The sequence below is a fragment of the Rutidosis leptorrhynchoides genome, chromosome 3 (assembly GCF_046630445.1).
Source record: "Rutidosis leptorrhynchoides isolate AG116_Rl617_1_P2 chromosome 3, CSIRO_AGI_Rlap_v1, whole genome shotgun sequence".
NCBI lineage: Eukaryota > Viridiplantae > Streptophyta > Magnoliopsida > Asterales > Asteraceae > Rutidosis > Rutidosis leptorrhynchoides.
In genome coordinates this window covers 393,477,561-393,499,294 of record NC_092335.1, presented here as the reverse complement: position 1 = coordinate 393,499,294, position 21,734 = coordinate 393,477,561, and the positions used below count along the sequence as shown (strand labels likewise).

Sequence of the window (21,734 nt, the reverse complement as noted above, 5' to 3'; positions counted from 1 at the left end):
CATTTAACATAAAATAACCTTTACCATTTAATTTCTTAGCAATAAAAATTCACATAAAATAATACCTTAAATAATTGGGATGTTACACACACACATATATATATATATATATATATATATATATATATATATATATATATATATATATATATTGTTCGTGAATCTTCGAGAACAGTCAAAGAATAATTTATTACATGAATATAGTTCCAAAACTTTGAGACTCAACATTACAGACTTTGCTTATCGTGTCGAAAACATTAAATCATTTAAAGATAAAGTTTAAATTTGGTCAGAAATTTCCGGGTCGTCACAGTACCTACCCGTAAAAGAAATTTCGTCCCGAAATTTGAGTGAGGTCGTCATGGCTAACAATAAAAATATTTTCATGACGAATATGAGTTGATAATTAGAGTTTCATCACCGTTGAATTATATGGATAAAACAATCCAATTACTCGAAGCGTATGAGAGAAATTATCGTAAAAGGGTGAAATGAAGGAATAGAGATTCGTCTTAATTTTTGACATAGTAACGATTGATTTCCGAAATTTAAGGAATATAAAATCTTCATATTCTAAATAAGATTTGATTCTTTGAGAATTAAGGAGATTAAGATCTTCTTTAATTAAATGCGTAATCTGCCTCGATTGCTATGTCTGATATTTCACTATAAATTGACCTCTTCCGTTTCATTTATTTTCACCACTCCTATAAGCTTCTTCCTTATTTCATACTTCCTAATAGATTGTGAAAATGCTTAATCCAGTTCTGATTCTTGATATTTTCTTGGCTATCGTATCCTTCATTCTTCTTTTTCATCTGCCACCAGAGGAGGTTATTTTCTTCTACTATTACCTTGGGGTTATAGTGTTTTTCATTCTCCTGTGTCTTTATATTACTATACGCATTGATATACACAGTTTGTAATTTCGGGTTTTTATCGGGCTTTTTATTCTCCATTATATTTCGGAACTTCATGCTTTAGTTTTCTCTTCCCGACCTTAAGTCAAGCGAATAATGGTCCAGAATTCGTAGGTATGGAGTTTCAGATGAACATAACTAATGTTATAAGAAAGAAATGGTAATAGCACGATCTTGAATTGTCAAATTACCAGAATATCCGGAAAAGACCGAATCATCAAGAAAAATATTTTCTTAATATGTTTAGAGGTTAAATAGAATGAAAGAGTTATGTAACATGGTTCATGATGAGGGTGTGATATGTGAACCTTTATCACGTTCCATTAGAAACTCAGCATGACTTGCTGTAATATAATCACGTTGATCAAGTGTCATTATATTATACTAACTCATGCTTCAGTTCCCAACACTGCTTCAAAATATTCATAATTTAAACTCGAAGGTTTACAGAATATAGAAACTAAACAGTTTCCTTTATGATGTAATACAGATAACTAGAGGATATAAATGATTTCAGATAAGGATAGTTATGAAAATATCTTCAGAAATATCGAGGATATTTATAATGAAATATACGATGATATCTTAAAATTTCTAATATCGAAGGATGATGAAGAATATTTGTCCGTAAAAGTTTAGAGTCAGGAGCAAGGTATTCGTTAATATCTTCAGCAGATACTGAATCATTTGGATTCTTTGAAGGCAGGTTTAGTCTTTGTGATTTGTCCACAGCATCCTTCATGATTTGCTCAATCCGTTTTTCAGTACCAAACTTTCTATTTTTCTGTGCTTTTCCAACACACTACTCTTTATTATCAAACTTTTGACTGTTAAAGTCATTTACAGTTTTTGCTGCTTCATCAGCATTTTTCCAAAATTTGGAGAACTAATTTCGCAGTTTGGGGTGTTTTTCAGAAACTTCACATTCGAAGTATGTAAGTCTATAAGATAGACATTATATGTATATATATAACTGTTGGCGTAGAATTGTTGTGAAATTCGAAATACTGATTGCTAATTCCTGGTAGTTGGTATGGCAATTACCGTTACAAGATGTGGATGAGTACATGATAGGGTTTCAATGAGTATAATGATTTTTCGGAAGGTCAGGGATCAATGAAGTTGTTGATAAATTTACTGCTAATGTGGTGGAACATGAAAGGTTCCCAAGTAACAAGAACGTATATGTCAAGGTTATAATAAAGCTAATCTGAAAAGTCGAAGCTGACTAGTTGGAAGTGTGATAAAACTGGATACTTTGAAAAGGAATTGCAAGATTATTTTCGGTAATAACAATGCTAAAGGATCTTTCACAGTTTTGAAGTCAAAGTATAGCTTTGAAAGACGTAGAGATCTAAAAATGATGTCACTTGTTAAATCTTGACTTGAATTCTGTTCTGTATTTGAATTTGAATAAGAATGGTTGTTCAGATTTCTATGAACGAATGTATAGCGTTGTAAAAGTAGTGGGTATAGTCAATAATTTTTGAATCAAATTGAAGAATGTACAGTGTAATATATTAATTGTGAACTTAAATATTTCCCCGAGTATTACCTACCCGTTAAAGATTTCACAATTAATACTTTGTACAAAAGAATTTTTATTACCGTCTTTATGAAAATATATGTATGTATATTTTCTTCAGATGTAATACAGATTTAATGAGTTAATATCATATTAAGCTCATTTGATTTTTGGCATAACTTAGAAATGATTAATCTCTAAAACATTAGAGATTACATAATTCTCGTGGAGTATTTCACTAATGAAATCAATACTTCATTATTTATTCTTATTGATATTTCTTGGTATCTATAGGGCGTATGACGTTGATGCTCGTGGGATAGATTGTGAAGTTAAGGTTTGCGGTGCGGTTTATGGTGGTAATGGTACTGTTGGTGTTGTTGTCGGTGGTATTATTGATGCCGGTGATGCTGCTGGTGCTTGTAACCTTTGCACCATATTCTCCAAAGCCACTACCCGAGCGCGAAGCTTGTTGACTTCTTCTATTACACCGGGATGATGGTTGGTTCGGACGAGCGAATGAATAAGATTTAGAATATTGGATATTACGTAATCGTTGCGAGCTGTTCTGGAAATGAGGGTGAAAATGGTGTTACGAACAGGTTCGCCGGTAAGTGCTTCAGGTTCTTCGCCAAGAGGTAAATGTGGTGGATGGAAGGGATCGTCTTCTTCCTGTCTCCAATGATTAAGTATATTACGAACCCATCCCCAATTCATCCAGAATAGATGATGGCTAATTGGTTGATCCATTCCGGTTACGCTGCTTTCGGAGCTCGAGTGGAAATCCATATCGGAATAGCTGTCGGAATCTAAGGAATTTGAACTAGATACAGGATCCATTTTGTGTAATCAAGGAAAAGATTTTTGGAATGAAATAGATTATAGGACTAATTTGGTACTCCTCAATACATAGTTTACATATGTATTTATAATACCAGAATCCCATAAGTTACGGAGGATTTTACGGAAGATGTCAGGTAAAGTTTTCTGTAATAGATATGCCAAGATATGAATTTTGTCTATACTATCTATGCAATCAATGCAATAAGACGCATTTAGACTTAAGATGATAGACATGTAATTTTTGACAATAAATGATAAACAAAACTTTTGACATGCAGACACGGTCGAAGTCCAGACTTACGAATGTATCCTAACAACTATCAGTTAGACACACTAATGCAAGACCTGGTTCACTAGGACCAACGCTCTGATACCAACTGTGACAATCGCTCCAAATCCATATGGACGAACACATCATTCATCGATTTCATTGCGAGGTATTTGACCTCTATATGATACGTTTTGTAAACATTGCATTCTTTTAAAAAGGTACACTATAAATGAATATTTAAATCAAAGGTTTTCGACATCTGATGATTTTTACATATAGACAATCACCGTAAATAATAGTTTACAATAGTACTTCAGTTGACAATGCAGTCAAAATAAGATACATGGTGATGATTTGGTGAATGCAACGTTTCCTTGAAAAATATGCCATGTAAGACTCCATGCACATAGCTTGTCTAACATATAAGCAAACAGCGAAAGACTTCTAGGGAACCTGAGAATAAACATGCTAACAAGTGTCAACACAAAGGTTGGTGAGTTCGTAGTTTTAATGTTTTGCATAATCTGTACATAAAGGTGGATCACAAGATTTCAGTTGTTTCATCCAGAAACGTTTATCAAAATATTCTACAAAATTGAGCACCCTGGTAACTAAACTTAACGTATATATAATTTATACCCTTTGTATAATCATCTTAATAATACACGAAAACCAACGTGTACGCTTCTCAAATAGCATACGTCCGTTAAAAGGCTAGTGCTATAGCTCGGACGGGGATATCAAGCCCTATGGATCCATATACTACTACTCGCGCCCACCAGTTCTTATAACTGGCAGTTACTAGTTACCAAAGCTAAGGGATTTTCGGTTCAAACTCAGTGTAGAATTTAGTATGTTCTTGTATCCATTGCGTTTAAAATAAAGTGCATGTATTCTCGGCCCAAAAATATAGATTGTAAAAGCAATTAAAAAGGGAGCAAATGAAACTCACCTTAGCAGCACATAAAGTCGTTCACCGAAATGTGACCGAAACTCGAAATACCAAATAACCGTAGATCTCAACCTAGAGAACATATGTTGGTCAATAAATGTCTATCAAGCTAGGTCAGGTCATAGTGTATCACAATCCTAATGCTCGAGATCGACATACAAAAGTTATCCAAAGTCGTTTCAAAAAGTCAATTTTGACAATAGTTCAACAAAACGAGACGTGCCTTATATAAGGATTCATTTACTCGGCTGGTAATATTCAAAAATCCAATTTATCAATCTTATAAACAAGTTGATTAAATATCAATTTGCAGATTCAAAAGCAATTTCAATTAATGTCAATCATAATTCAGTTGACCATATCTTTTAATTCGTTCATCGAAATTACGCGATTTCGAAATGAAAAGTTGTTGATTTTTCGCCAGCTTTCCAAAAACATGCATATCATATACCTTTTATCAGTAATCTATGTATTTAATTCGTGATTCTTCATAAACTGTCTAACGACGAAATTTAGCATAAAAGCATGCATAAACATATATACTCGAGCACTAGACATTGATACACTATTAATATATAAAAATTAAGATATGAATGCTCACGTATCAATATTGTGATTCAATATTGCAGGAAAGTACGTAGACGCAACAGAGATGATAAACACTAGGTTTGATTTGCGAACAGTACCCATGAATATTACCCATAACCTCCATAGCTATAACTCATAGTTTCCTTAGCTCTATCTCGCTTGAAAACCATTTTTGAAATCGTTTGGACAAAACCTCGTCGTAGTATTTTATGTATAATACTAATAATAATAATAATAATAAGATTAATAATAATAATAATAATAATAATAATAATAATAATAATAATAATAATAATAATAATAATAATAATAATAATAATAATAATAATAATAATATAAATATAAATATAAATATATAATACAGAGAGCAGAGATATATGTGTGAGTTTTGTACCTGAGAATAAAACGCGTTTTATAGATGAGTCCTGAAATCTCCTGCCATGCGATCGCATGGCTTGAAGGGGTAAATCCCATGCGATCGCATGGGTGCCCATGACAGCTCACAATTGTTTAACTTTTTGTTTGTCGACATAATTTTATATAATATATTTAATTTATATAATTATTTATATATTATATTATATTTACGTGCATAGTTAACTTGTAACTTTTGTTCTGATAAGTCGTACGCCGTCACTCGACTTATGTCCCGGTTCTGGTTTTTCGAATGTCCCTTCGTACGCTGAGAAAACTCGCTCTTTACGTTTCGTGACTCGTACCTTTGTAAAAAGATAGTCTTAAATTATCAATAAACTATATCACTCAAAGTGTATCTTAAACTTTCGAGTGTTTTGGTCATTTACTTATATAAATCATCGTCTCGTAGTATATACATATACATATATACATTTTCATTTTGAAATAGTGTTTACTGTAGTGATTTTCGAAAATACTATAGCATTTCGGGTACTGTAGCAATTCGAAAATACTGTAGCAAATTAGTGTTTTACTGGTTCATCTTAAACATTTTAGTTAACTTATCTAAATATCAATCGAATCAATAATCGAATGTTACTATCGTTTACTAAATAACTTGAAATCATATATATATATATATATATATATATATATATATATATATATATATATATATATATATATATATATATATATATATATATATATATATATATATATATATATGTATATATATATGTATGCACATTAAGTTATATATATATATATATATTGTTCGTGAATCTTCGAGAACAGTCAAAGAATAATTGATTACATGAATATAGTTCCAAAACTTTGAGACTCAACATTACAGACTTTGCTTATCGTGTTGAAAACATTAAATCATTTAAAGATAAAGTTTAAATTTGGTCAGAAATTTTCTGGTCGTCACAAAACTAGAACATGTGGGGGGATGTCATTCTATCGGCAAATTATCTTTTAAATAAGATACCCCAGAGTAATCGGAATGAAACCCCATACGAGTTATGGTGGAAAAAGAAACCATTATATGAATACTTCAAAGTGTGGGGGTACCTAGCAAAGGTAGTTGTTCCACTACCTACGGAACAAAAGATAGGATCAAAGACTATCGGATGTGCTAAACACAGTAGTGCTTATCGCTTCCTTGTGCATGAATCCAAGATTTCGAATATATTCAAAGGTTTGATAATAGAATCGAGAAACGTTTCATTCTTTGAAAATGTATTTCCATACATTAAAATTGAACTTGAAAGTTCGTCTAGGATAGATGAGAAGGTGTTCAAGATGAGACACCTAATGAAGTAGTTTAATAGGAATTAGAATAATTAAAGGAACTTCCTCGATAAATGGCATACACGTTATGCTTATAGAGGAACTAAAATTGAATGTATAAAAGATATACATGATATTTGAGACCCTTTTAAATTGTATATTTAGGACGGTATTTATGTGTGTGAAGTCGATTTTGTCATGATACAAGATATATGCTATGACATTCCTTGTGAGAAAAGCTATGGAGAATATGAATGATGCATCTTCTATTCTCATGTTTTGGACTTGAAGTCTATAGAATATTGGACTTAAACTTGTTAAAAATGATCATATGCATTGATCAATTAACAACTAATATTTCATTTTGTTGAATTTATTTAAGGACAAAATCACTGTCATTCAGTAATAGAAGGATTTGGTATATTGTGAACATCATTGATGGTGTGAATTATTCACATGTTATGTGAATTATGATATTGAAGATAATTATAAATATAAGGATGTCAATCTTTATTATTTTATTATCTTGAGACTTTGAATAACCTAATCAGTATTCAGATGCAAATATAATTTGAGTGCGAAACTTTTGTTAAGTTTTCTAAATTCGACGTCCCTAGGTCAAACCTAAAATATGACTAAGAATTGCTCAAATGTGCTAAAATATGGATCACAAAAGATGCAAATCTTATGTGTGGGCATTTGAACGCCTGATTGATTAGAATCATATTAGATATATATGATTATGAAATCAAGTTACAAGACATGTGGGGGAAGCTTTGAAACGATAAGCACTAACCATAGTTAGTTGTGTAAAATTAACACAATAGCTTGAAAATGTGAGGGTGTCTTGTATTTTGATATCAAGAACATGATTTATGATAACGCATTTTAATGTACTCAATCCGACTTAGCATGCTAAATAGATACATGAATAATCTAAGTACATCTCATTAGAGTTGTATGATTAGGTTACTTCGGTACTCGGGATTACGGGTAGCATTATAACAGATATCGTGCAGTGATCGATGACAACTTTGATGTGAAATGGATATCTGATACAAATGATTCTAGAGTGACAAGTGGATATGGATTCACACTAAGTGGTGATGCTATATCGTGGTTTTCGTTTAAATAAATGGTTATTGCAAGATCCACGATGGAATCATAATTCTTCGCTTTAGATAAAGTCGGTGAAGAGGAAGAATGGCTACGTCAATTCGTTGAGAATATACCAAGATGGCCTAAGCCGGTTTCGGCCATATGTATACATTGTAATAGCCAATCGGTGATTGGTAGAGCTCATACTATAATGTGTAATAGTAAGAATAAACATATGAGACGTAGACATAATAAAGTAAGACAACTAATCTCTACAGAAATTATCACTATTGACTATGTGAAGTCAAAGGATAATGTTGAGGATCCGCAGAAAAAAAGGCTTAAGCAGAGAGTTAGTATATGAATCATGCGTGGGAATGAGACTGAAGCCCATGAAAGGCTAAGTTTATAAAAAGGAAAACCTAACTCAACTGGAGATCCCAAGATTTGAGTTCAATAGGACAACCTACTTGTATGAACTGGCGAAGTCATTGTCGGGGATTTAATTACTAAACTATCAACCCCTAAAACTTTTAAAGGGATTTTACTTATTGAGAGTAGACTTCCTAGTCCATTCCTAAAAGTGACATGTAAGAGAATAAGCTCATGGCTTTTAATGATTCAACCGAAATAACCATGTGTGGTTAAGCAGTAGCCATTCGGTGGTGAATCACCAATGTGAAAGAGAAATGGGGTCGCTTCGAAGGGTATTGTTAAGGCGCAATACTTTATAAGCTCTCGCAGAACCAGGCTAATGTTCATGACCATAAAGAACATAACTATGAAGACTTGACGTTGTCAGAGAGAGTCTTGTGTGAAGCATATTGTCGCCTACACAAACGGCAGACGAGTTCAAAGACATCGCCGTCTACTCAGATCCAGTAGACTAAGTGCGTTTTCACAAGCGAAAGTTCAATGGGTAACACCTACTTATCGTATGCAAGATTCAACCGCTGAAACTTAATCGGAATATTGTTGTTTCTGAGATTGATCTCAATTCATGTGGAGGATTGTTGGAAAATAGTGTTGGAAAGTGTGTTTTCACCAATATTTGGATACAATTTAATATATGATAGAGCGATATATATTAATGGCTAGTTAGTGGGTTTTGTAGCCTCTAACGAGGCCTTTAAAACGAGCTAAAGCGTGTCCAAAACGGATTAAAGGTGAATGAGATATCGAATGTCTAAGTTGCTAGTTTGGTGCAAAATCTAGAAAGTTTTTGCATTTGTCCCACATCGGAAGTGGGAGCAAACCTAAGACATTGGTTTCTACTATAAATAGAGGCCTTACGGTTTGCAGAAAAATACACCAAAAACTAAGAGCACCAACTCAATTAGTTTTTTCTCTCAGCCACAACAAGGTCTTCCCGTTCCGATTACCTTTCAGGCAAGTGTTCAAATCCGGCAGTACGCTGCTTCAGACCGGTGTACCATGGGAACAGACGTCGAATCTGTTTAAGGGAATTGTGTTAAACACAAGCCCGGTTCAACCTAATATCGGTTAGATCGTTTTAACTTTCTCCTTTTGATTATTTATTAGCAATCTGATTATTACGCTTGTGATTACTTGTTTAGTTATTTCAGTTTCGTATACAATATTTTCTACATAAACACTCTCTAGCAAGATGGTAGAAGAGCTAACAAAATAATATTACAAAGGCTTAAAAAGTCTTTCGTTTCAAGATATTTCATAATAACATCGATATTTAAGCCAAAAAAAGAAGATAAGGTACGTATCAAATTAAATAATGAGCTTTTCTTTAATTGGCCAAGTTTAAAACAAAGTCATTCTGAAATCTTCAAATCTACCATAAAGTAGCATTTCTAAGTGTATAAATCTTTTCTTTATAACTCGAGTTGCCATGCAGATCGTCAATCCAAGAGCACCAGTCGTCCCATCAAGTACAAGCAGGCATATCGATGTCTAACCGTATTCGTACAGGTCTCCATAAGTTTGAAGCTAAACCACATGAAAAAATATGTTCGGCTATTCCTCATGCAATAAACAACCAACAAAATCAGTAGACGGAATATTTATACATGTTATCAACAAGTTTATTAGGATTTGAAGTGTTGATGATTTTAATGAAATTCGACATAACATTTTAGTGGATTGGACTTAGTAGATTGAAAGTGATAGCTATCTTTTAATGCTCTAGAACGGATTAAGGAAGTGAGAAGTACACGCCCGTTAAAGAGTCAAAGAGATGGCTTGAGTCGGAAAATATTTTGTACATAAACATAAAAAAGGTTGGCTGGACAGACACAGATGTTCCGCATCCGTATATGATGTGCCGCATCATATAGTGTAACGGGACCATGTGATTACCAGAAGATTTAGGATGCGCCGCATTACCCTTTTGGTGCGCTGCATTGGATGTTAATGACAGAGATGCGACACATCTCGGATGAGGTGCGCCACACCTCTCTACAGAATATGCGGAAATGTTGCAACTTTTCATAAACATTTTGCAACTTTCACAAATGGATTTAATTTTGTTATTGTTTATTGCTAGTATCTATCTTCTATCATCCATTCTATTAGTGCTATTATTATCCCTTTATCTAAATAAAGGGGGCTGAATAGTATTTTTTGTGCTTTAACCGTTTCTACCATAAGCTCAATTAATTTTAGCTATACCATTTTTTTGCTAACCTCCCTCAAACCTATTAAACTTTTACCCAATTATCTACACTACCACTAGCCACTTTTGGGCTAACTAACCTCAAGCCCACTAAACTTTCACCCAATTATCTATCTTTTTAATTTCTTATTATTAACCATGTGCTCCTTAATTAATTTGGTATTCGTAACAATAAAAGTTTTGTAACAATCGCTGATATTTGTTTCAAGAATATTTATAAATTGTCGTCTCATTAATTTTAGATAGCGATTAATTTAAATAAACATGAAGATTTAAATTATTGATGCGTATGCGAGTACTAACCTCAATTATTAAAACTTCAAAACAATGTCAATCTAAACACAAACTATCGACGATTCACATATCTAGCTCAACGCGGGGAGCCTGCACTAGTTATATCTATATCAGATATACGTACTTGGCGGAAGATAAGCTTGTAAAGGGGGAGAGGTTACCCTACCAACCAACTAAACACAGAAAAATTTGCACTATTTAGCTCTGAAAAATCAAGTATTTCTCAATTTATATCCCCTTAACATGGTTTAAATTTTAGGAATTGTTAGTATCTCAAATTCCGCCAGTGCGTACCCATAATCAAGAATCATATGCCCATGAATACTTAAAGTGAATGAAGTCACCACTCGTGCTTCTAATGGTGTTGAAACTATTAACTATTTAACCATGTTGTCAGGGGTGAAACTACTTGAGGCAGGGAGCCGCCCGCCCTAGTGGATTTTTTTTCAGTGTAAAATTTTAAATTTTCGACTTTGCTCAAAGTGGATTTTTTTTTCCCCCAAAAACTTACATATTTTGCTCTAAAACCTTCAAATGCCCAAAATTTTCCAACTTTTTCCTCAAAACCTTCAAATTTACACAAAAATCTTCACCTTTTGTTCAAATTCCTTTATAATTTGCTTAAAAACCTCAATTTTTTGCCCCTAAAACCTCTATATTTTTTTCCAAAAAAATTGCTACGGTTTTAAATTTTTTTTGCCCATGGTGAAAAAAACCTAATTCCACCACTGCTTGTTCTGCGTGTTCGGTTCTTAAGCAAGTTAGTTGGTTGGAGAGAAACACTTGAAAAGGCCATTCTCAGAAAACCGTCTATTACTATTCGTTAGCATTATACGTATGGATGGGGTGTCCGATATTTATATGATATATAATCGCCTCTAGAATCGATTTGAAGACCGAGACCCACTAGCTGGTTCAATATGTTGTTCCGAGCATTAACACGGTTGTTCATTTTTTCTTTGCTCCAAATTAACATGTAAGGTTTCTTTTTCGAATATTTAAAAGCATCTATATCTATATCTATATCTATCAATATGACTATATCTATATTCTATATCTATCTATCCATATCTATATCTATATCTATGTATATTCTATATCTATATCTATCTATATCTATATTCTATATCTATCTATATATTCTATATAATAAGAAAGTCACTTTTAACCAAGGTTGCAAAAGTCGCGAGTCGGGGACGCATCGGTCGAGACCTAAAAAGGACGCGTCGGCCGAGTCGAGGGACGAGTCGTGGACGCATTGATCGTTGACCAACGTTGACTTTATTAATATTTTCTTAAATATATATTTATAAATATATATAAAATAGTTGATTATGTACCATAAATTTCTTAAATAAGAACTTGAATTTAAAAACAATCAAACTTAAGACTCTTTTAATGATACCGAGTGCATAATCAGTAAAGACACAGAGAAAAGAGCGGCAAAAAAATGAAAACGAACCCTAAGTTTAAAATATATCAGATCTTAACGAAAATTTGATTGACTTTTACCGTTTTTGACCAATTTTGACCGTCTTTGAAAGACTTTGACTAAACTTTTAGCTTTGACCGTCTTTTAGCTTTGACCGTCTTTTAAGTCGTTTTCAGAAGAAAAAAAACGGGACGGAGAACCCAAAAACGACGCATCGGCCGACGCATCGGCCAAGTCGGCCGACTTTTACAACACTTCTTTTAACTAATCATTATTTCAAACAGCTTAGTTGGCAAAATAGTGACCATTAGATTCAACTAGTTGTGGAGCCCTCGCTTCGCGCCGGAGCTCTGTTTTGAATGCGAGTTAAAAAAAAAAAGTCTTGATCTATAATTTTTTTCGACATCTAACATTCAAGGGTTGTTCATTTTATGAAAGTTGCCTCTTTTATCGTTGAGGAAGAAAAGAGAGGGAAAAAAAAGGTTAGTTGATTTTTTTGTAAAAAATAATTTTTTCGACATCTTTTGGTAACATTGAAGGGTTGGGTCTTTTACGAAAGTTGGTTATGTTATCGTTGGGGACCCAAAAAAAAAGAAAAAAAAAAGTGAAATGATGAAAATACCCTTGGTTATTATTGATAAATAGTGAAACAATGTTTTGTCTTATTAGTATATGTATAAATAAATAATAAATAAATAAATATAAATTAGATTCAATATGGTCTTTTAATCTCTGCCCTTAAAAGCTTGATTAGCAAACATTTATCTCTCTTCTAAATTAATTATATATTGACTACAATACCCTTTATTATTCCAGTCCCAAATCAAATTTAGGGGTCGACGGTTTAGTTTTCATTATTCAATAGACAAAATTTTCACGTATCAAAGCATTCGACAGATGGAATTAGGGTTCGTAAATAACAGGCGATGCAAACAACAGGCGACGTTGAAACATTGTTGGTTAAACCTATTTTGATCGAAGCATTCAACATATGGAATTAGGGTTCGAAAACAACATGGCGGTGCAAACATTAACTGGCGATGAAGGGATTGTCGATTCAGAGTTTTAAGGTATGATAATAGTAATATCAAGTTACGTAATATGTACTCTTCTTATTCGTTCTGGTTCAAATTCTTATGAGAGATGATCAACTATCATTAATAGTAACAATGACACCATAATGTGATTATAATATTACGTATAGCTTTGCTCCATAAGCATATAAACCCTAATTAGTAATTATTATCTAAATTAGGGTTTTTGTTGTTTTTTTTTTTTTTTTTTTTTTTTTTTTTTTTTTTGAATTTGTATATGTATATATTGTGTATAGAACTGAATTTGGAAAGTTTACTATGATTCTTGTACGCATTTTTATAATCAAATTGTTCCTTGTTTGTTTCAAAAACATGTGTATCGGCAGGGACATGTTAGCCCTGTGTTGACTTTGTCAACCCATCCAGCAGTCCCCGGTAGCCCACTGGAGCCTGGCGAAACACCATCACCCATTTCCCCACAGCATGTCAGGCCCGATAATCGAACCTGCATTGTCATTGTTTCAATCTTCGCATGCGTGGGACCAAGGGATCATTTGGACCCGGTAAGAATGGTTTTTGATCCAATTATTTGGAAAATCCTCACCTAGTGGGAATCGAACCCTCACCTCCCTTAAGGGAGAGTGAGTCATTCGCCACTAGGCTATTGGCCCATTCTTAATCAATTGGTTCCTTGTAACGGTTATAACCACTGAGGTTGGATTTTGAAACCTGACAGCCATGAAGTGACATGAAGGAGTGATCAACATTCGTTTGGTATGGCAGTGGATATTGCCAGTAGAAGGAATTTGATTAATTTAGTCTTAACAGGTACACACCTTAAGTCCGATTGAAATAATGTTTATCAAAATCAAATCTACAAAATCCGGTTTAAAATGCTTCTTTTATCCTCTCTCTATATATATATATATATATATATATATATATATATATATATATATATATATATATATATATATATATATATATATATATATTAAAGCAAAGTGCATATTAATTAATACTTTAAAAAAAAAACCCTTTAATATTTAATCCCCACCCTTAAAAAAATAGATCTAACGCATAGGATTTCTCTTAACTAATACTTTAATATCTTAACTAAGGATTTTGTTAACTTAACTATTTTTTTTTTTTTTTGGCGAAAACTAAGAAATATATTAATTTTGGAGAACATACAAGGCTGGACATACCCAAGCCCAAAAACAAAATACAACCACACACCAAACTAATACAGAAACAGAGAACACAAAAACAAAAAACTAAACAATTCTAAATCCCATATCTTGCCACTGGAGGTCCCACATCTTGGCTGCTTTCAACACAGCAGCAGACTTTTTAACTTTGAATGTTATCAATTCCAACCTAACATACTCCTTGATATCTCCACACAAAACTGCAGCATCTTTCTCCTTTTGAGCAAAAAGTCTACAATTCCTCTCATTCCAAATGAAATACACCCCTGCTGCAATAACAATCCTATTGATAATACACCAAATATTATTTGAAAATGGGTACTGTGCCATATCCTGCAAAATCCCTGGCAAATGATTTGGCAGGCCTCTAAACACTAATTTGCTTTTCAAAAAATTCCAAACACTTGCACTATAATCACATTGGAAGAACAAGTGCTTAACAGAATCATTAGTCTTCCCACACAAAGCACAACTGAACATTTTATGAGGATACCAAACTTGCATTCTGTCTTGAGTGCTTAACCTATTGAGAACAGCAAGCCACAAAACAAATGCATGCTTAGGGTTAAAATATTTAAACCATACCACATGATGCCAAAGAACTTCACTTTTGTTGCTTTTGAAATCCCTCCAGACTTGATGTGTAGAAAATACCACTTTCCTACCTTCATTAGTAAGCTATAAAATCTCTTCTCTACCATTCCTTCTATCAACACAAACATGTGGCTTGACTTTTTCTCTCAATGCTAATAAAAATTTCCAACCACAGCTATCATTAGAACCTGGTTGAATATCCCAAAAACTTCTCCCATTAAGTTTGACCACATTGACCCATTTTCCCCAAAGAGACTCTTTTTGAGTGAAAATCCTCCAAATTTGCTTAACCAGTAATGTTTCATTCCATTCTTTTAGAGATTTTAAACCTAAGCCACCTTGATCTTTAGGGTAACAAACAGATTTCCATGCCACTTTAGCTTTCCCTTTTGAACTTTCTGATTGACTCCACAGAAAACCTTTAAGAAGCTTTTCAATATCATCAATCACACCTTGTGGAAGCACATAAACAGAGGCCCAATACAGCTGCATAGCACTTAAAACAGAAGCTACTAATTGTAACCTCCCAGCATAAGATAGCTTCCTACTTCTCCAGTTATTCACCTTACACCTCACTTTATCAATCAAGCTACTACAGTCTGCAATGCTCAATTTTTTAGCCAAAAGAGGGACCCCCAAATACTTCAAAGGCAAATGCCCTTCTGCAAATGGCATGATCTCCAATATCCTAGCCTTGATATGACTTGGTACACTACCAAAAAAGATCATGCTTTTACTAAAATTAGGCAGAAGCCCAGACACTTTCCCAAAATCATCTAAAACCTTCTTTATCACCTTAATTGAGCTCTCATCCCCATGACTCAAAATTAAAAGGTCATCTGCAAAACAAATATGAGCAAGCTGCATCTTCTTACACTTATGATGAAACTTAAACTCCTTATTACCTTTAATATTCTTCATCAATATCAGGTTAAATGTGTAGGTTTTCCGTATGCCCGAGAGATATATATCAAATTAATGTGGCTGACATGTTATGATCCAAGTCGGGTCATACCCAATAACAAGCTTACCGACACCTTATACGATTTAAACTTAACGATTGGTTCGTTAAATAAATTCGCGACACTTGGATTTTAGAAAATCGGGTTTCTGAAATATTATCACTTGGGATAAATTATTTGGATAATTTATATTTAATTATTTATTGGTTTAAATAATTAAGTTGTGTTATATTTTATAAAATGGTTTATAAAATAAAAGAAACTTAACAAAAGCATTATATTTATAACAAGTTTTATATAACTTTGAATAAGTTTTATAAATTTATTTTAAATATAAGTAATGGGCAGTTTTTTTTGGGACTCCAAGGACTTCACCCATGCTTGTTTCTTTGATGCTTTCAATTACACAATCCCATATGTGCATGCTAGATACTTGTACCAAGGCTTGACCACTTTCTTCCAAGTGAAAAATATAGATGCAATAGCTTAAAAAAACTGCTCAAAACAGTCTCATTTGCTCAGCTGCTGGCCGTGGCCCTTTTGCTCAAAAGAGGAGTTCAAATTTTGTTTTTGCAAGCTTGCATCTAGTGTCAATTAAATCCTAACTAATTACAAAGGTGTTGGGGTTATTGCTTGGGGTATGCAACACTTGAGACTTCAAGTTAGAGGCTAAGTTCATCAATAAGTTCATCAACTTTCTGCTCAAATCAGTGTTGCTGCTGATTGGTTTATTCAAGTGCAAAAGAAGTGGTTTCAAGCTTGGATAGCAAGGTTATAAAGGCTTAAAGGTTCAACCAACTCAAGGGTGTGTTGAAGCATTATTTCTTCATCATCTTCTTGCATCAAAACAGCCCTTAAACTTAGTTTAAGGAGGTATAAAACACTCTCCCTTCTCTTGTTAATATGTAAGCATAATGTTCACAACTTGATCCATGGGATTTAGCTTTAAATTGGTTAAAGTTTAACAAATAAAACTTGATAATTACACGCTTCCGATTATAATGATTCTTAAAAGGTTTTAAGACTTATGAAACTTGTTAAAATCCAACAATGGTATCAGAGCCGAAGTTGTTGAAATATGCTTCGAATTGTTGTTTTAAAACCCATCCACTTTGCATTCTAAGTACATGCATGAAAGAAGAATGCAAAAATCATGGGTTTTGGGAGGGTGTTTGATGAATGCCGAATTGTTAGGGCTCCAAAATTGGGTTTGGGCTCTTGCATTTTGGTCACAATTGGTTGCATGTTGATGTTCACAATCCTAGCCTTGACCGTGTGTTGATTGCATGCTATATTTGGTTGATTTATGATTCATTTGGTTTGTAATTATAATTATTCAATGGCATGTGATAATTGTTCAATTGGTTTGTAATAATTATTTCATTTGGTTATGTAATTCATTTTATATTTGGTATGTAAAATAGAATAGGTTGTAATTTCATTTTCTAGATAAAATGTATTAGGATACATATTTTGTAAAAATGAAGATACAAGGTGATGAAGACTTGAAGAACACAAGGAGCATATGGATGCAAGATTAAGTGGGAGATTTGAAATCTCCTACTTTGTATGATTAGCCCTTACCCGGTGACATTTGTTTTCGGCTAAACAAATGTCCACCAAAATGGCTAGATTGTGAACATACTTATTTTGCATGTGTAGTTGTTTGTATGTTTATGGATTGTATGTTTGATTGCAACAAATTAATCACACAAATTAACAACAAACAAAACGAAAATTTAATTGGTTAAATTAGACGTATTAACGACATGCAAAACGGCAATTTAAATGGTTAAATTGAAAAAGGCAACCAAAAACCTTAATAAATGGTTATTAAGAACAAGAAAAGGATAACGTATATAAAATGGTTTATATCAAGTAATTGGCTCAATTACAAGACATGAAATTGGTTTTTCATAAGTACCATACACTAAATGCATGTTGGTGTATGGCATAAAAGTTTTTCTCAAACTAGAATTAACGAAAACTTAAAATCCCTTTTACAAACAAGGTAAACAAGTTTAACGCCATCCTATTGTGTGACACTTAAAAGTATTAGGGAACTCATGATGGGATAAAGGTCACCTAACCGTTATGAGCAAACTAATATGATTAAGGTAAATTTCGCATGCTTGTGGGATAAAGGTCACCTAACCACTTGTATGTTAAATTTACAAGTCTATACAAATAGGACGACTTGATTTGGGAATCATGAACTTAGGGTCACCGAAGCATGAGGAACAAATAGGCGTTGATGGGATAAATATGTCATGCAAAAGGATTGCATGATCCCATACTCTAGAAGTTGCAAAAGGATTGCAATTGTCATTTATTGACTACCTAGCTAAATCAAATTGCGGGATAAAGGTCACCTAACCGAAATTTGGTTTACCGTTGGATTCTAGAATTTAATAATTCAATTTGATTTAAAGGGTATTGAATGTTAAATTAAAATCGATACTTAAACGAACTTTGTTAATTTTGTAGATGGCCGCCAATAACAACAACAACATTCCAAACGCACCTATTAACTTGAACAACCTATCATTAAGGTCTCTCCTCGAGAAAGACAAACTCAACCATACGAACTTTATGGATTGGTTCCGCAATCTTAGAATCGTCCTCAAACTTGAGGATAAGGCGTATGTGTTGGAAGACCCCATTCCCGATCAACCCGACGAGGATGATACGGAAGGCATGGCTTATTGGGATAAGTATTGCGCCGATTCGGTGCAAGTCGCTTGCCTAATGCTTGGGACTATGATACCCGAACTCCAAAAGGATTTCGAACATCATAGTGCATATGACATGATTACGCAATTGAAGGAGATGTTCCTTCAACAAGCACGTGTCGAGCGCTTCGAAACGGTTCGAGCGTTACATGCATGTCGTATGGATGACACCCAATCCGTATCCTCTTATGTCCTCAAAATGAAAAGCATTATTGATCGCGCAAACCGTCTTAATCTCAACATATCTAATGTGCTAGCCACTGATCTTATCCTAAACTCCCTGTCAAAGAGGTTTGACCAATTTGTAATTAATTACAATATGAATGGGATGGATAAGACCATTGGTGAACTTCATGGCATGTTAAGGACGGCGGAAACTAGCATGGGTAAGAGGGCTTCACCCGTGCTAATGATCAATGATGGTGGGTCCAAAGGTAACAGAACCTCTAAGCCAAAGGCGGCTAAGAGGAAAGGACCCGCCCATCAAGGCAAGGGAAAGGGGAGGATGGTTACCCCAACCAAAAACAAGAACAAGAAGCAAAAGGTTGCCGGACAAGCAAACCCCAAGGAAGACCCGTGCTTCGGTTGCGGTGAAATGGGTCACTGGAAACGCAATTGCCCGGTCTACCTTAAGGAGTTGAAGGAAAAGAGGGATGCGGGGCAATCCTCAGGTAACATATATATGGTATATATAGAGCTTAGTATTACTTCTTCTAATACATGGGTATTAGACACTGGATGTGGAACTCACATTTGCAATTCTTTGCAGGGGTTCAAAAGAAGTAGCAAGCAAACGGGAACATCAAGTCTCTTTATGGGTAATGGAGTCAAAGTGCAAGTGAAGGCTCAAGGAGACTTTGTATTAAAGCTTCCAAGTGGTTTGGAACTTATTTTGAACAATGTTTTGTATGCACTGGATTTATGTCGAAACATTATTTCAGTTTCCCGTTTAAAACAATGTGGTTTTTATCTTAATTTTGTTAATGATGATATCCACGTTTATTTAGATAATGTATTTTATTTTAAGGCTTCGCCTTCAAATGGAATTTATGAATTGGTTCATGATGACACATCATCTAGTAGCTCAATATACCATACTAGCACCAAGAAACTCAAAAGGGATTTGAGTGATTCCTACTTATGGCATTGTCGCCTTGGTCACATAAACAAGAATCGAATGCATACACTCCAAAAGAATGGTCTTTTGAAATCAAATGAACTAGACTCGTTTGATGTATGTGAATCTTGTTTACAAGGCAAAATGACTAAAGCACCTTTCAAAGGGACCTACGAAAGGGCTAAGGACTTATTGGGATTAATACATTCGGATGTATATGGACCCTTTAAGCCCATAGCTAGGAATGGTGAAAGATACTTCGTTACTTTCATTGATGACTTCAGTCATTTCGAATATGTCTACTTGTTAAGACATAAAGACGAAACTTTTGAAGCATTCAAAGAGTATCAAAACGAAGTACAAAATCAACTCAATAAGACAATTAAGGTACTTCGAACCGATAGAGGAGGTGAATACCTAAGCGATGCCTTCCAAGATCATCTTAGAAGTTGTGGGATTATCTCGCAACTTACTCCACCCGGGACACCACAGCTTAATGGTGTGTCCGAAAGGAGGAACCGAACCCTAATGGATATGGTTCGATCTATGATGGCTAGAAGCTCGTTACCTCTATCATTCTGGGGTTATTGTCTATGCTCAGCGGCTCGTATTTTAAATATGGCCCCAACCAAGAAAGTGGAACGAACACCTCATGAGATGTGGTTTGGAAAACCTCCATCTCTATCATACTTAAAGGTATGGGGATGTGAAGCTTACCCTAAGCGTTACGTCCCTAATAAGTTGAATGCTCGATCCACGAAGTGTATCTTCATAGGATATCCCAAGGATGATATGGGATACTATTTCTATGATCCTTCCGAGCAGAATGTATTTGTTGCTCGGAAGGCTGAATTCCTTGAAACTAAGTTCCTAATGGAAGGCAAAAGTGAAAGGAAGATAGATCTTGAAGAGGTTCAAGATCAAGTAGATGATACACAATTGGCTGACACTAGCACTCAACATGAAAATGTTGAGAATGATCAGATGGATGATCAAAATACACAAGACGTTCGCAGATCTGGTAGGATTAGTAATCCTCCTGAGAGATATGGGTTTCTCATGGATGGTTGCTATGTGGTTGATTTGGATGAACCAATAAACTACCAAGATGCTTTATCAAGGATTGATAAAGATAAATGGCAGGAAGCCATGAACGCTGAGATGCAATCCATGTATGACAACCAAGTTTGGGAACTTGTTGCGCAACCTCCTGGCTCTAGGCTAGTTGATTGTAAATGGCTGTTCAAAATGAAAACTGACATACATGGAAACTTGGATACATATAAAGCTAGACTTGTAGCAAAAGGTTTCACTCAAACTCAAGGGGTTGACTATGATGAAACTTTTTCGCCTGTGGTGATGCTAAAGTCTATTAGGATATTACTTGCCATTGCTGCTCATTATGATTATGAAATATGGCAGATGGATGTCAAGACCGCTTTCCTAAACGGACATCTTGAGGAAGATGTCTATATGGTTCAGCCTGAGGGTTTTGTTGATCCGAAATATCCTAAAAAGGTATGCAAGTTAAAGAAGTCAATCTACGGATTGAAACAAGCATCTAGAATGTGGAATCATCGTTTTAATGAGGAGGCCAAGAAATTTGGCTTCATTAAAAATGGTGATGAAGCTTGTGTATACAAGAAAGCTAGTGGGAGCACTATCATGTTCCTTGTACTATATGTGGATGATATATTGTTATTTGGAAATGATATTCCGGCAATGCAAGGTGTTAAAACTTGGTTAAGCAAATGCTTCTCCATTAAGGATCTTGGAGAAGCACAATACGTTTTGGGGATTGGGA

General features: G+C 34.2%; 1 protein-coding gene across 1 annotated transcript; it reads right to left on the bottom strand.

The window, feature by feature from the left end:
* Positions 1-14,591: 14,591 nt before the first annotated feature.
* LOC139901349 (uncharacterized) lies at positions 14,592-15,196 on the bottom strand. The gene is made up of 2 exons (XM_071884076.1): positions 15,111-15,196; positions 14,592-15,048 (listed from the first exon to the last, which is right to left on the bottom strand). The coding sequence occupies exons 1-2, from the start codon at positions 15,194-15,196 to the stop codon at positions 14,592-14,594; spliced, it is 543 nt and encodes a 180-aa protein (XP_071740177.1).
* Positions 15,197-21,734: the final 6,538 nt, after the last annotated feature.

What these genes read in the sequence shown, in the direction of transcription:
- LOC139901349 (XM_071884076.1), bottom strand. Translation starts at nt 15,196, where the DNA reads ATGAAGGTAGGAAAGTGGTATTTTCTACACATCAAGTCTGGAGGGATT. An exon ending in AAGTTCTTTGGCATCATGTG is followed by an intron (nt 15,049 to 15,110) that starts GTATGGTTTAAA and finishes TGTTCTCAATAG; the next exon opens with GTTAAGCACTCAAGACAGAA.